Genomic DNA, 14,613 nt, shown 5'->3' on the forward strand with positions numbered 1-14,613 from the left:
CACTGAATCATAAACATTAAGAACAGTTAGCGTTCAAGTACTTGAGTAAGGACGCAGGTCTTCAGTCATCGTCTAAAGACAGCGAGACAAAGAGACTCCTGCTGTTAACAGTCAGGGTTTGTTTATTCCACTACCTGGGTGCCAGTACAATGAAAAGCCTTGATGTTCGTCTTTGAAGTTTTGAAGTCGGGTCTAGTTGAGCAAGTCTTGTGGCAAATCACTTGTCTCAGTAAATGTGTTTCATGGTAATGTTTCAGCTTTTGATGGCATTGATTACCCAGGAATTACTCAGGAATTTTCCCTGGTCAAATTATATCATCAATTTATGCAGTATTTTGACTCTGGGATGCGTTTACACACAACCATATACCAAGGCTGTTTCTGTACTTTATAGTTCAATAATACAGTATTTGTAAAGGCGCAAGAGGTAAAATCAGTGGCACAAAGCAGTAAAGTAAAACCTAAAGTAAAGCAATCAGGCAGAAACAAATTCACTTGAAAAATATAAACATTTTAATAAAGGCTACATCTCTTCATAATTACAATAATTAAAGTACCAAGTCATCTTTAAAATGATGCTCTATATAATGCATAATTTACATTTAAGTGGAACAGAAATAAGTCTTGGAAAACAATAGATTACAAGATATCCAAAGCATTAAAAAATCTTTAAAACATAAACCCCTTTGGAAAAGCAAGGGAATAATACACCCTGAAGCAGGGCAGCACACGGCATGGTATCCATGTAGGCACAGGTACTGCAGTCTAAAACACTGGTGAAAGTGTGTAATCCTCTGCTGATGCCAATGCATAACTACACCCTGTCTAGGAGCTCTGTGCTTCTGTAAAACACGTGACTTCCATACTGGACTTCAATACTGGCACACGCAGCTCTACCTGCTTGTCCAGATTTAACAAAGCCACAATTTGACCAAGTTGAATTTGGTTTTTTTTTCAGGAAGGGGTGTGTTTTTTTTAAAATTATGCTTAAGGCTTTATGCCAAGGCAGTTTCATTGTGTGCAATTTTTGGGCTCAAAAACACAAAGGCACTATAATACAAGATGTGACATGGCTCTGGGTGAGCACTGACTGGGTCCAGAATGGAAGTCATGGCCTCGTTTGACAGCATTAGAGACTCCAGGTATAGTCCATTCATTTAAGAGGGAAGGGGACTCCAGACAGAACTATGACCATGCATGTGTTACATTGGAAAGAGCTCCCAATCGAACTAAGCAGCTTGTCCATTAGCTGGACATGGGGCAGAAGGGAAATGACAGTTCAATAAATATTAATAGTCTTTTTACTAGTGACAAAAGTATAATATAATGTGCACATATAAGCACCTCTGCATACACACTCACACAAACACACACACAAACACACACCAACTCAGACTTTCCAAAAACCTACAATTAGCACAACTAAATCTTGGTCAGCAGTCCACGGTGTGGGAAGCACCACTTCTGGTGCCATGTAGTCCCTCCACAAGTAGAAGAAAATGTAGAAAAAATATAGAAAATTCCACATAGAGTCAACCCGCATCTTCAGACAGTGGTATACTTGCAGCGTAGTGTGTCCATTCCAATTGCTAGGACAGGTGACAGAGGTGGCAGGCTGCTTGGCTGGAGTCCTCCACCAGTTGGTATACTGTACTTCATTGGCTAGTATTCCTTCAATAGCTCGATAGGCCAAAATGACTAAAAAGTCTTCGTGGATATATTAATATTTCTTTAAATTGAAAATAAATTTAAGCAAACAAGTCCATTTCTTGGCCTCAAGTTTGTGTACAGAGCACTGCAACCTGGGCAATGTCCGTTAGTCCATTCGTTCCACTTTGCCCAGGATTTTGCCCTCATACATGGGAAGAGCTGATCCGTCGTTCCATACTTCCTCGAAAACAGCCCCACAGTCGAACTCGTCACTGGCCTTCTTGAAGTAGTACCTGCACACAGTAGGCACATTAGGGGTTAACTCCAGGGACAGGTTTTAAAACCCTAGCTGTTTTTGAATCCTATTTCTGAGCAAAAGCCTGCCCCCCTACACGCTTGCCTCGGGTCTTGGGTTTGTCTGCAATTATTCGCCCGAGTCAGTGGGGAGCCTCGGAAATGAACTACTGACGAGAGGAGAGGAGCCATCGGTAGTAAGCCGACGTGCAGGGGTCAAAAAAAACCTTCATGCTTTCCACCAGGAAGAACAGACGCTTCCGATCTTTCCAGGCAGAAGTATGGCTTAAAAAACACTAAGCTGTAATTAAAATAAGCCCCCCCCCTCCACAGAACTCTTGTGTTTTGCATTGTTGTGCCGGTCCACTCTGGGCCAGAAAGGGGGCTTTGCTCTAAATTAGAGGGTGGCTTAAACCCTGACGTCCCTCCTCTCTCCTGCTTGTCGCCAGAGTTCTTCTGTCTGCTGGTGTCTAATTGGACCGCTGTCAAATGAAGGCCTTCTTTCACAAAGGTTGATATTTCGGGTGCCGGCAAGTCTGCATGTCACCGGACACACATGCCCACACGCCCACTGGCTGCTGCTTTCTACTTGTTCTTGAGCAATGACTGAGCCCGGGTTAACGGGGAGACAGAGGTGGCTCTCAGGTTGATGGAGTGCTGTGACCCGAGGTGAACAAGATCATCGTCTCCGCGAGGCCACATGCTCCGAGCGTGACCCCCCCTCATTCCCTTTCAAACGGAAAGGGAAGCAGCAGGGGAGAAATGAGAGGACAAGAAGCAAAAGGGGGCTGTTCCGAATAATTAGCTCTGTAATGGAAAATGCCCCCGTTCACTAATCAACCCTAGTTGTAGTGCGCTCGAATTCCAGGACTCAACTTTACTTTTTTTTATGAGCGGACTCCACCAAGTCATAAAAACAATGCACATAAAACATCTAGAAGAGTGAGGAGTGGGGGGAAGGAGGATTGTGCAACTTCCAGCAAACAGTTGGCAAAAGCCAGGGCTGGTAATAAAAAAAAAAAACATACAAGGATGTATGTTTGCTATACGGGCTGATTTCTCCTCCAGCATAAGCTTTGTGCAAAAGTGTCTTTTTTCTGCATCACATTCTCAAGCATGGCTCTAATTTGCTTAAAAAAAGAAAGAAGAGCGAAAAAAGAGTGCACAAGTGAAGTCTTTCCACTGGAACACATTTTATGTGGCAAGATTCCTTTACTTGCAACATCTGGCACCAATATCGTCTGGCAGTGCTGGCAAGTACTGTTCTTTGTTGAACCGTTGCCATGTTGAAATGACCGAGCTACACACGCTTTTTTTTGCTATTAAAAACTTCAGCTTTGGATTCGCTCGGCCTTGACAAAACATTATTAAGAATGTGCAAGGTAGGCGATTTAAGTTTAGAAAGAAAAATCTATTACGCATAATACACCGGCCAAAACTGGTGCTAAGTCCGTTGTGCCAAGCATAACGCGGGAAATGCTTCTTTTGTGCGAGTTAGTCAGTCGGTTTAGAATCAACTAGAGCTGTTCCTGGTGGCAGGGGTCGGAAACGGTGTCGGAACTGTATTGTTTAAGTTATAGTTAGCGGTTTTATGGTCTGCCCTGCTTCAGTATTAAAAACGTATAGTGCAGCATGAACAGGAGAATCAGACAACAGCGACCAGGGACTGTTGAGCAGATGAAGTCTCGTATTAGGCAAAAATGACTGAAAATTCCACTTGCAAACCAGCAACAATTAGTGTTCTTCATTTCCAAATCATTAAAAAGTGGAATTAATAAGAAAGGATATTGAACGCATCGGTAAACACGCATCTGTCCCAACTTTTTTGATGTGTTTTTATATTTACAAGACACAATAAAGTTGCTCAGGGACAACAATGTTTTTTTATACTTTCATCAGTTAAATAAAGATTCAAGAGAATTAACAAATCATAGAATCTTCTCTTCATTGTGTTTTACAAAATGACCCAACTTTTCTGACAATAGGGTTTGTGCATTGAAATGACGGCTTCTCAAAAATATGCACAAGGTCCTGACGACAATGCAGCTTAATACAATAGCTGAAGAATTTGCGCAAGCCTTTGTGCATGAAATGAAAGACCCGGGCTTCAAAGACGTGCTTATTAAGTGTGCCTTGCGATGAAATTAATACCAGATGTGCGCGACTAGCTCCAGTTTAAATTCCCTCTTTCTTTTTTTTTCCTGTTCACCCAATGCATCTCTCTTTTCCTTCCTCCCTCCCTCTCTCGCTCCCCTTGCCTCCTTCCCTTCCTACCACCAACTGCAGTAAACAGCCGGCAGTAAACATTCTCCTCTTACACAGAACAGCAGAGTCTGTTCTTCGAGCCCGAGCGCTCTGGCCAGGGCCCGAACCACTTCAAGCTCCTGAACCCTTTCAAGGGCGCCTTTCTTTTTGGTTACCTTTAATTACGTACAAAGGGAAACACGTGGCTCGGACCGCGTGTCTGCTTAAAGGGGGTGGCTTAAATTTGCCGGCGGCGGTTGAGCCAGCCAAGCCTGGGAAGAAAAAGGAATGCATACCTGTAGTTGCCTTTTTTGCGAAGCTGCTCTTTGAAGTGGCCCAAAGTCAGGCTGTGGGTCTTCATCATGCGCCGGTAGGGGATCTCCTCGCCGCAGAAGAAGTATGTGACCACGGTTTCGTTGGCATGGCTGCCAAGAGGCTTCTTTGGCTCCTTTAAGCTGTGGGGGAAGACAGACCAGAGGAAGAGCTCTGTGAGAGGATGTAGTGTGCAAGCATTCACCACATGAATTATAACATAATAGCAGTGAGGATGATGTGAACAGGAAGAGGTGTGGGTTCACTGTATGGGCAGATTCTTTAGTCGTACTTACTCTTCTGTGTGAGGCCCCGGGCCCTGCAGAGACCCAGCTCCACTCTGAACAGGCACTACATGGCTCTTGTCTTTCTGAAGGCCTGGCGTTGAATGCCTGACAAGAAAACAATTCATAATGAGCCCACATATTCGACAGGATGTATACATGCACGTGTACATGATGCATTCAGTGACTTCAAAGATCCTCACCTTTGTTTGGGTGGTTTGGAGACCTCTTCCAAGCGACGGCATGCTTCCTCCAGCTGGGCCAGGGTGTTGGGTGGGGGCAGAGGGGGCATGGCTGGGTCCTGGATGAATGGCTGGGCAGGCTGGTGTGTGCGAAGGTGCCCAGAAATGCCAGCACCGCCCCAGGTGTGGCTGCGCGCTGACTCGGAGCCGTAGAGCTTTCTGGTGCTCTGTGTGCTGAGGGGATTGCAGAGATACTTTGTCAGAATCTGATCAACTGTACAGGAGTAAAGGATCGTGGGAAAGTTTGGAGTTAAAGCTGTACCTGTGGGGCTTGTGCCTGGTTTGGCGATCGCTCTCGAGGATCCACTGCCAGACGTTTTGAGAGCAGTCAGCGCTGTCTGCGGGCAGCTGCAGGGATACGTCTGCACCCTCGGCGTTGACCTCCTCGCCTGACTTGCACAGACGTTTGGAAAGAGCGCTCGGACATCTGGATAAAAGAAACATGAGATGTATATATTATATACGCTTGTGTGTCTGTGTATATATGTAGTACATTTAGTATATATTTATAGTGTGTGTGTGTGTGTGTGTGTGTGTGTGTGTGTGTGTGTGTGTGTGTGTGTAAAACTCACCCTTGGCTCGCCGCTCCCATGCTGGTTCCATGTTCCCGACCCAGGCTGCGGCTGTGCGTGTACGGCGACGGGCAGCAATCGGGCACGGCCGGACACATGCCCTGGACCCGCCGTGCTGCCTCCGCCTCTATCTGCTCCTTGCTCTTGGGAACAGAATGGTGGTGGATGTAGTGGTGATGAACGTGCTTGGAGACGAACGCTCGGCTGGGCGGGTGAGCAGGTACGTTGGCGGCTGCGGGCCTGGTCGAAGGCTTTGACTCTGGCGAGTGAGAACGGGGCGAATGGCGTGCCACGCCGGGCGACTGGCAACCGGGAGTCCTGAGCACGCGCGAGAGGTGATCGTCCAGGATGGCTTGAGGGTCGTCCTCGCGCAAGCAGCGCTGCGTGGAAGGAGGGGGCTCTGACTCATCCCGTTCTTCTTCCTATGGGTGAGAACAAACACGGCTGTAGATGGACGCTCCCAATCGAAAAGCAAACGTCTTAACATTACTGGGCCATTATATGTATAAATGTGTATGAACATTAACTTTAAAATGCATTTTTAATTAAGCAAAGTGCCCTGCACATATACAATCATCTTCCACTTGGAAACCTTGTAAAAATTAAACAAAGTTGCCTGTGATTGACCAAAACACATTCTGAGTAGTTAAGTGTGTGTTACTAGATTCAGTGTCATACAAAGATAAAAAATGAAGTTTAATTTAAGCTTTACTTAGAGTTACTACACGCAAATGGCCCCCCCTATGGGTGGAATGGCTCTACAAAGTACAAAGACACAGTGGTGTGGAGGGCACTGACCTCCTGGATCTGCTGCAGTCTCTCCTCCAGTGAGCTTAGAGTCTCCTGCTCCCTCTTCAGCCGTTCAAGTTTAACAATGAGCTGAGCCGCGAACACTTCTGGCTTGACTGGTGCCATGTCCTTCGGTGGTCGCATTGGCCTCTGCACATAATTCAACACTGTTATTCACATGTTATGACCATGTTATTATTATATTACTAGACACCACATTGTAACTGATTTGGAAACAGTGCACAAGAGCAGCTGATACTTAAAACCAAAGCTCTGAATGTACGTAGAACGCAGCATTCACGTAAAATGTATAGAGGGGAAAAAAAGTCACATCTGATTTTATAGACATCCAGTATTTCAGGTCAGAGCCCACGCTACACTGTGGGCATGAGCAGTTGGTCACACTCTGAGGAGCCTCAGCTTGCTCTCTCTGTAGTTCCACCAAGCCGCTTCAAAGAGGCCTCGACAAATATCAAACGCGCACCAGGGCTGGGAGTGACGGTGGCTTTACATGCAGAAATAAAAGTCACAGATCGACGGGAGAGAGGCGGCAGGGAGGTAGAGAAAAAAATGAAAAAGGACGAGGATTAAAAGAAGGGACAGGAAGATGAGGAGATGAATGGAGGCAGCGGGAGAAGGTAGATAGAAGTCAAACAGACGGAGATCAGAAGAGCGAAGGTAATTTATTTGCCCGCCGCATGCTGGGCATCTTTAAGCTACAATAGCCACATTACACACGCGTTTGGGTGTGGAGCAAAATCTGGACATATTTTTAATTTATTATGTGTGTATTTTTGAGCTGGCTTTTTTGATGTGGTACGGCCTTTTTGTTCCTCTCTGAACTTTAAAGAGACTTGTTTGGGAGTTTGCTTAAACCAGACCAGTGGCTGTTTCTTAAAAACACGAAGAGCTGAATTCACAAGTCTTTAGGATCTTTTTTAAACTGTCTAGCCAAGCACAAACAACACAACACAACACAAGTAGCTTCCTGTGTTGGAAGGATTAAAAAAAAGAGGCGGCACTGCTGGATGTTGTCACTTTCTTCAAAGCTGGTTCTATTCATCTCCTGATCAAAGCGAAGGAGTAGACTTTGGTGCCATAAAGAAATCTGACTCGTTTAGAAACGCCTTATTTACATCAACATGCTACTCAGCTGCTCCGAGAGTAAGAAACGAAACAAAACTCGAGCTTACAGAACCAAATCAGCCATCCCAGGCATTTTTTAAAGACAGACTAATGAGCTGTCGTGATACTGGAATGGGTGTGGGATAAGGAAACTTACTGGAAAGGCAGGCAGAGGGACCTGGCCGTTCATCCTCATGTTCCGATGCATCTCTCTTTGAAGTTGCTTCTTGCTGCCCAGTTTGTATGGAGGGATGCCATCACTGCCAAGAAACAAACACAATCACTGTTACTGAATAGTAATTAATTAATTATTTATTACGATTTTAACGTCATGTTTTACACACTGTGGTTACATTCATGACAGGACAGGTAGTTTCTCGTTACACAAGATTCATCAGTTCAAGTCTTAAATGTCAAACACAGTCATGGACAATTTAGTGTCTCCAATTCACCTCACTTGCATGTTTTTGGACTGTGGGAGGAAACCGGAGCACCCGGAGTAAACCCACGCAGACACGAAAAGAACATGCAAACTCCACACAGAAAGGACCCGGACCGCCCCACCTGGGAATCGAACCCAGGACCTTCTTGCTGTGAGGTGACAGTGCTACCCACTGAGCCGAGAATAGTAGTACTTTTTAAAATGGTACTTTAAAATGATTAATAATGCTTATTGTTTTCACAAAATGTTACATACTGTGGCTCAGATGTGTCATTGCTAGCAAAACTCCACAGCACTTTATCCAGACACGTTTCTCTCTCCAAACTCTAATAAAATAAAACTTTGATGTTTTTATCTACTTTTTCTTTCTTAAAGCCTGGACACTTTCCTCTGCTTCACACCTTTTTTTTTTATTTCCCTCGCCCACTTGGAAGTGTCTGACCTAGCCCTGAATGCCGTCTCCAGCACGGCTTTGAAAGCTCACAGTCATGCGCACAAAGCCAAAGCTCCAATCTTCATTTGGCAAGCAGCGCTGCAGTGAGCCTCTGATCTCAGCAACATCAAAAGCCTGGTTTGTAAGATAAGGTAATGTTTGAAGTCGGCGCAAAAGCATTCCCTAGCGTCCAAGCAAATCCATAAATAAGATATAAGCAACCCCCCCAACACATACTTCCCTTGCTCCCTCGCTCTCTTTATCTGGAAATGAGATTCAGATTTGTGTGCTGTGCCTTTTAACTGACATAAAAAGAGCTATTCTAATCAAATCGGTCCCCAAACAAATAGGACGCTGCATTTCCCCCCCACGTTCGCCTAGCCTACAGTGATAAAAGTTAAATAAGGAAAAAAGCCAGCACAATGACGAGCAGTGAGCGAGGCTGAGCGGAGAATTTAATGGAGATGAAAGTGTGAGATTGCCATTATTACCAAGTTTGGAACTATCCGCAGAACATTTGCGATTACAGCAGGTCTGAACTTTCATGGACCGCTTAGAGGATTATTAGGAGCTGACAGAGCAAATTAGTTTATAAGCAATTCTAGGCTGAAAATCTCGACTCAGATTGCTATGAGGTTTGGCAAGCTGCATAAAGGAAAAGCTTTTTAAACTCCAAATGCTGGAAACCTTGGATAATCCCACACCTTGCTTAATAAAGAGCAACCAGGCTAGTGTCATGACCTCTGCCAAAATATTAATCTCCCAAGTTTAATCAGGCCGCCTCTCTCACACTCATCTGTCCAGACTCCCACAAGCTGTGCACTGGCCGGCCCTTTGAGGCATCGGGGGAACAGAAGCTGGCCTCTTTCACCGGCCTAGCTTTATGGGGATCGCCTATTCACTTGGGCAAGTAATTTTCAAAGCAGCCAGCCACCCTCTTATCCCCCTAAGCTTGCCTTGCCTAACAATGGGCTGAAAGCGATTCGCTTAAGCCTTTCATCCACCATGCACTTTATTCCTCACTCCCTGCACTTAACTATGCACTCGCACAATTGGCTCCACCGCTGACACACACGGGGGCGGGGTGCCCTGGGATGCCGAGGTGTGTCCATGAGTGCATGGAAGGGTCCGAGTTGAAGTTTAGTTTTTAAGGGACAGACGGATCCAGGGTGCAAGAAACCCACTGGATTCCTGGTGATGCAGAAGTGGCTAGCATCTCACCTGGATTTCTCGTCTTGTTTTACACACTTTGGTTACGTTCATGACAGGACAGGTAATTACTGGTTACACAGGTTATCAGTTTAATTCTTTGATGTCAAACACAGTCATGGACACTTTCGTATCTCCAGTTCACCTCACTTGCACGTCTTTGGACTGTGGGAGGGAACCGGAGCTCCCGGAAGAAAACCCACACAGACACGGGGAGAACATGCAAACTCCACACGGAAAGGACCCAGTCCGCTCCGCCTGGGAATTGAACCCAGGACCTTCTTGCTAGTCACCAGCCACTGTGCTGCCCCATAAGCCCCAGTTTGCTGCGGCATCTAAGAACGCACACGTTTCTGTTAATAAGCGCTCAAAGTGCAAACAGTGTTATCTGTTATTTCCAGCATCAAACAATAAATCATCAAAATATAACCGGAGCGATAGCAAGCCAGCCAGAGAGTAAAAGAAGCGGGCAATGAAAGGCTTTGAAAGCCTTTCAACATCTGCTAACAGTCCAAAAAAAAGCTACAGAATATTTTAACCTCCATTAAGCATCTAAGCACGCCACACTGAACAACACCGACCCAATCAGGACTGGGCTGCACTTCTGAACGGCAGATAGATTCAAACACTGTGAATTCAAAAACCTGTTGCGTGAGCTATACTATATACAAGCAAGCCAACGTTGTACACAGCGCATGGTGTTGTTTATGATGTTGTGTACGTGGATGCGGCGGATGTTTAGAAAGACCCGGAGCAAAACTTACACACTGCTGTCAGTCACAGACATGGAATCGTCTGTCAGGGCGTCGCTGGAAATCTCGCTGTCGTTGGCGCTGGTGACGGGCGCGAAGCTGCATCCGGAGGCCACATGGTACGGCTTAGCAGAATCTGAGCGCCTGTAAGACCTGTATGAATGAGAAGGCAGAATGAGACTTGTTAGATCTATTATTTACTCATTATGGACAAATTTGGACCATATATGTTGGATCTAAAACATTTTTATATCATCTACTGGTGCAAAAACAACTACCATGCATTTGGCTTTAGGATGCTTGCTTAGAGAGGGAACATATATATTTTATACTTCAAAATACTTGTTTTTACTTATTTAAAACCCTGATTCTAGAATGTTATCAAAATAAAGAAAAGCACTTCATGTGAGAACAGGTCGTGGACAGACTGTTTCCATGTGTCACAAGCTAAACATGAAAGAAAACTATTTTATGTTTCTCAACAAGACTTCCTTCATTGTGTGCAAACAGCATGTTCCTAAAACCAGGCTCTGGGGGCATTACACCACCTCAGTGGGGCCTTTCATGCCCCTTCCCCCCCAAACATTGCTCGAGGAGTGCTGTGTGAGCTCTAGTAGTAATCAGTACAGTTTGGGGATTGTCAACAATACTTTCTTGTGTATTTGGAGTCTTTTGTGAGTTCTCGTAGCTTCTAAACAGCCCTCTTTACCTCTCCTCCTATCTGCTTCCTTAAATGTTATTCCTCCTCTCGTCCTCTCTTTTTCTTTCATCTCCTTCCAACATGGTGGTGTACGTCTTTCAAATACCCACCCGGTCCCTCCCTCCCTTGCTCACTCCATTCCTCTATCCTGCTGTGACATATTCTTGTTTGGGAAAATAGCCCCAGCTCACTTTGGAAAAGAAAACTAAAAGACTGCGATGGCGGAAGAGAAAGACAGAAAGCGTCCGAGACCGATGGGAGAAAATTCCGAGTTATGGAGAACATAAGAGTGAAAGGAAAGGAGGAAAGAGGCAAAAGGGGAAAGGAGGGCCTCCTTTATGAGAATGTCTACTGCCAGGAGGGCTGCGAGGAGTTAAACAGCATGACTGCGGCCCGCGGCCCCAACTCAGACCTGACCTTTGGAGGCTCTTGCAAAGAGTCAGGTATTTAGCACAGCTGGGCTCGCATTTTTACCCCCCCCCCTCTCATTCATCTGTTCTTTCATGAGGAAGCCCCCTCCTCCTGTTCTCATCTTCTTTTCCGCTTAGAAAGTATGCTTAGTCTTCATCCATGGGATCCCCCTCCTCACACAATGTCTTTGGCAGAGATAAAAGAGGGAGCAGAAATGGTTGGATAACGGATGGGAAATCAGAAGCAGAGGCGATGAAGGCAACTGGGCTCAGGGAAAGAGTTGCTGTGGCTGTTTTTTTTTCTACTTTTTCTTCTTCACAAATAGCCAGAATCCGAGGAGCGATGGAGACAGAGAATCAAAGAGGAAGTAAAAAATGAGTTCCACATGGCTCAGATGAAAATGGCCCATATGCAGAGAGAGAGTTACAAAAAAAAAAGAGAGACAGAGAGAGATAAGCAAAGCCGGTTCAAAGGCCATCATAAAGGCCTCATAAAGATATCAACTTTCTCTACGTTTCAGCCTTCAAACAATAAAAAACAGCACATAAAATAACACGCCGCCTCTAGTACTATTACACTAGTAAATAAGTACAGTTTATTTCTTACATAACGCTCTTGTTTTTCAAGGCCAGGTTCATCTACGTGACCAAAAGAACAGAGAAAAAAAAGTTATAACCTCAGTCTGTCACCTTTTACTGATTACCCTGCCTACAAGAGCTATTAACAGATAAACATTTGTCTGGCACTACACCTCGACACCTCTGCTCATTTCCAATGCTAAACATGTTAAAGTGACACGACCAATCAGATTTCTGGACAGTGTTTGTTCTGATCAGCAGTGCTTAAGCACGGCAAAGTTGTTTTTCACAGGTCGTTGGAATGAATTCGGGTTAAAGCTGCTAAAGAAAACTGGACCACTGATGTCACTGTGTCTGTATCATGCAAGTATCCCAGACTTAATGTAGCCTGAAGCAGGAGGTGCAATTTGTATAGCTGAAAAAGCAGTCTGGGTAACTGCAAAATACAGACACATACGATATTGGTCTGGATCTGTCTGGCCTTTTTCCACGTCAAAAGAATAAAATAATTAAAGCTCTGGCATGCTCAAGCAAAGTGTTTTCATTTAAACTAACATATTCATTACTAACAAAACAATGGACATGTTGAGATTTCCCACACCTTTTCTTTTCCATCTCACACACGCACACACACACACACACGCACGCACGCACACACACACACACACACACACTGTTCCACCTCTTTGATGGTTAAAACCAGATTTGCTCTGTGAAGTTCCATCCATCAGCGGAGCGATTTCAAAGCACAGGAAGCCAGCGCGCGCCAGCAGAGGGCCGAGTGTGCGCACATGCTTTTGGCTGTTAGGACGAGCAGTTCTACTAATGTGAGCCAGGTGAGGATAAATCCCTGTAGCTGAACATGCTTGAGCACAGATGTGTAATATGTGTGCAAAAGAGCGGTGGTAGCTCAGCACTTCAAAAGGTTGCTGGTTCAAGCCTCACTGTTGGGACCCTCAATTGTCTGAATTGTGTTAACTCACTGCTAAATGCTGTAGATGTAAAATGTTAAAGTACACGGCTGTCGGACCTCTAATGACTTGAGTAAAATATACTAGTACATTATACTAGTACATTACCAGACATTAATGACCAGTTTCTCATGGTAAAAGTAGAAACGGCAGAATATATTGGAGAATATAAAGGAATCTGGTATATAATACAGATATATGATGTCTCAATAAATGCCAATAAATGTATAAAAACTTATAAGCAAAAGAAAACAACCCTTCATTCATTTACTAGGTTATTAAGACAAGTAACAATGGATTAATAAAGCACTAATAACCGATTATACCTTTAATTTTGAAATCAAGTATTCAGTGATGTTATTATACTGCAACATCCTGTAACTCAGCTCTGAAAGTGTGCAAACTCTGAAAGTTTTTCCTACCTGTAGCCCTTCTCAAGCACTTCCACAGTCCTCAGTGACGGTGCTGACCGGACAGCTTTGGCTGATAGTCCGACCACAGCCAGTGCTTTGGCCTTAAAGTCATTACAACTCCATTCCTCCTCTTCGTTCAGGGTTGGCAGGTAACCACAGACAAGCTTTAGACTCCCAATTCCATCGGGACCCGTGTGTGCCGTGTTCTCCCCACCACTGCGCACGTATTCAAGGTAAATATCAGACTGTAAGAAGGTCTGGTAAGCATTGTCCTCCATGCTGGTCTGGATCTCAGTCTGCGCCTGGTCGAACATGCAAGAGTCAATCTGCTGCCGCTTGACATTGTCCCGGATAAAGGTCTTAGTGGCAGGTTTGAGGCGGCGGGCCACAACCCCATCGCTTTCAACATAACGTTTGTAGATGGCCCTGGCCACTCTGAGCGTCTTGCTGTCCTTTAGGTCCATCTGCCGGAATCCGTTACACGCAAACCAGAAGTCCAGAAGGTCAGCGCAGCGCTCCCGTTCCAGATAAACCCGAAAGAGGCGTGCGCCGTCCTGGTCGCCCAGCAGCGTGTGCAGGGATTTGGTCCATCGTGTCATCGGAGAGTCCGGTGAGGCGCTCCCCTCCGGCTCCCCCAGGCCCTCGTCGTCTCTCCGTGTCGCTTTGGCTGTCTCCTTCACTCGCATCGCTGTCACTTTGCTCGGCACTCTGCGGCACTTGGCCTCGCCCTCTTGACCCGGCACCGGCGGACGCGGAGCATCTTCTCGGAAGCTTGTGGGCTCCGCAAGTGCCCCCTTCATGGCTAGTCCTGAGCTTGGCTCTAATCTCCCTCCAACTCTCGCTTCAAGTTAGCGGGGGAGCGACTCTCTCTGGCTTCTCTCTGAAAACACACACACACTGATTTAGTATTGATCTAATCAAAAGCAGATCCGCCCCAAACTTCAAAGGCAGAGCGGAGTCACTCACACTCACACACGCACACACACTCACACACACACATTCTCAAAGGCTTTGAGAAAAGTTCTGGTTTTTCTTTTTAGGGAATCTGCTATTTGCATTTTTAATAAATATTACAGACTAATGACTAAAGAGCAAATGTGAATAAAATAGATTATAGACACACTGATTATCAAAAGTAAACTACAGGACTTTTGGGTTTATGAAACATGTTTTACTCAGTTAGGTGTTCCCA

At 45.3% G+C, this 14,613-nt stretch overlaps 1 protein-coding gene across 1 annotated transcript; it reads right to left on the reverse strand.

The window, feature by feature from the left end:
* Nucleotides 1-528: 528 nt before the first annotated feature.
* On the reverse strand, nt 529-14,289 carry axin2 (axin 2 (conductin, axil)). Its single transcript, XM_062984692.1, has 10 exons — nt 13,431-14,289; nt 10,361-10,501; nt 7,670-7,772; nt 6,397-6,537; nt 5,599-6,020; nt 5,289-5,453; nt 4,988-5,200; nt 4,797-4,892; nt 4,485-4,643; nt 529-1,943 (listed from the first exon to the last, which is right to left on the reverse strand). The coding sequence occupies exons 1-10, from the start codon at nt 14,219-14,221 to the stop codon at nt 1,817-1,819; spliced, it is 2,358 nt and encodes a 785-aa protein (XP_062840762.1). The 5' UTR covers nt 14,222-14,289; the 3' UTR covers nt 529-1,816.
* Between the last annotated feature and the right edge of the window lie 324 nt (nt 14,290-14,613).

The sequence above is a fragment of the Trichomycterus rosablanca genome, chromosome 22 (assembly GCF_030014385.1).
Source record: "Trichomycterus rosablanca isolate fTriRos1 chromosome 22, fTriRos1.hap1, whole genome shotgun sequence".
Taxonomy (NCBI): domain Eukaryota; kingdom Metazoa; phylum Chordata; class Actinopteri; order Siluriformes; family Trichomycteridae; genus Trichomycterus; species Trichomycterus rosablanca.

Bases quoted from the DNA above. Each gene is read 5' to 3' on its own strand.
- axin2 (XM_062984692.1), bottom strand. From the start codon at position 14,221: ATGAAGGGGGCACTTGCGGAGCCCACAAGCTTCCGAGAAGATGCTCCG. The intron at 7,773-10,360 runs GTAAGTTTTGCT...GTTTCTTGGCAG, and splicing joins TCTGTGACTGACAGCAGTGT to TGATGGCATCCCTCCATACA. The intron at 6,021-6,396 runs GTCAGTGCCCTC...TCTCACCCATAG, and splicing joins GACTGCAGCAGATCCAGGAG to GAAGAAGAACGGGATGAGTC.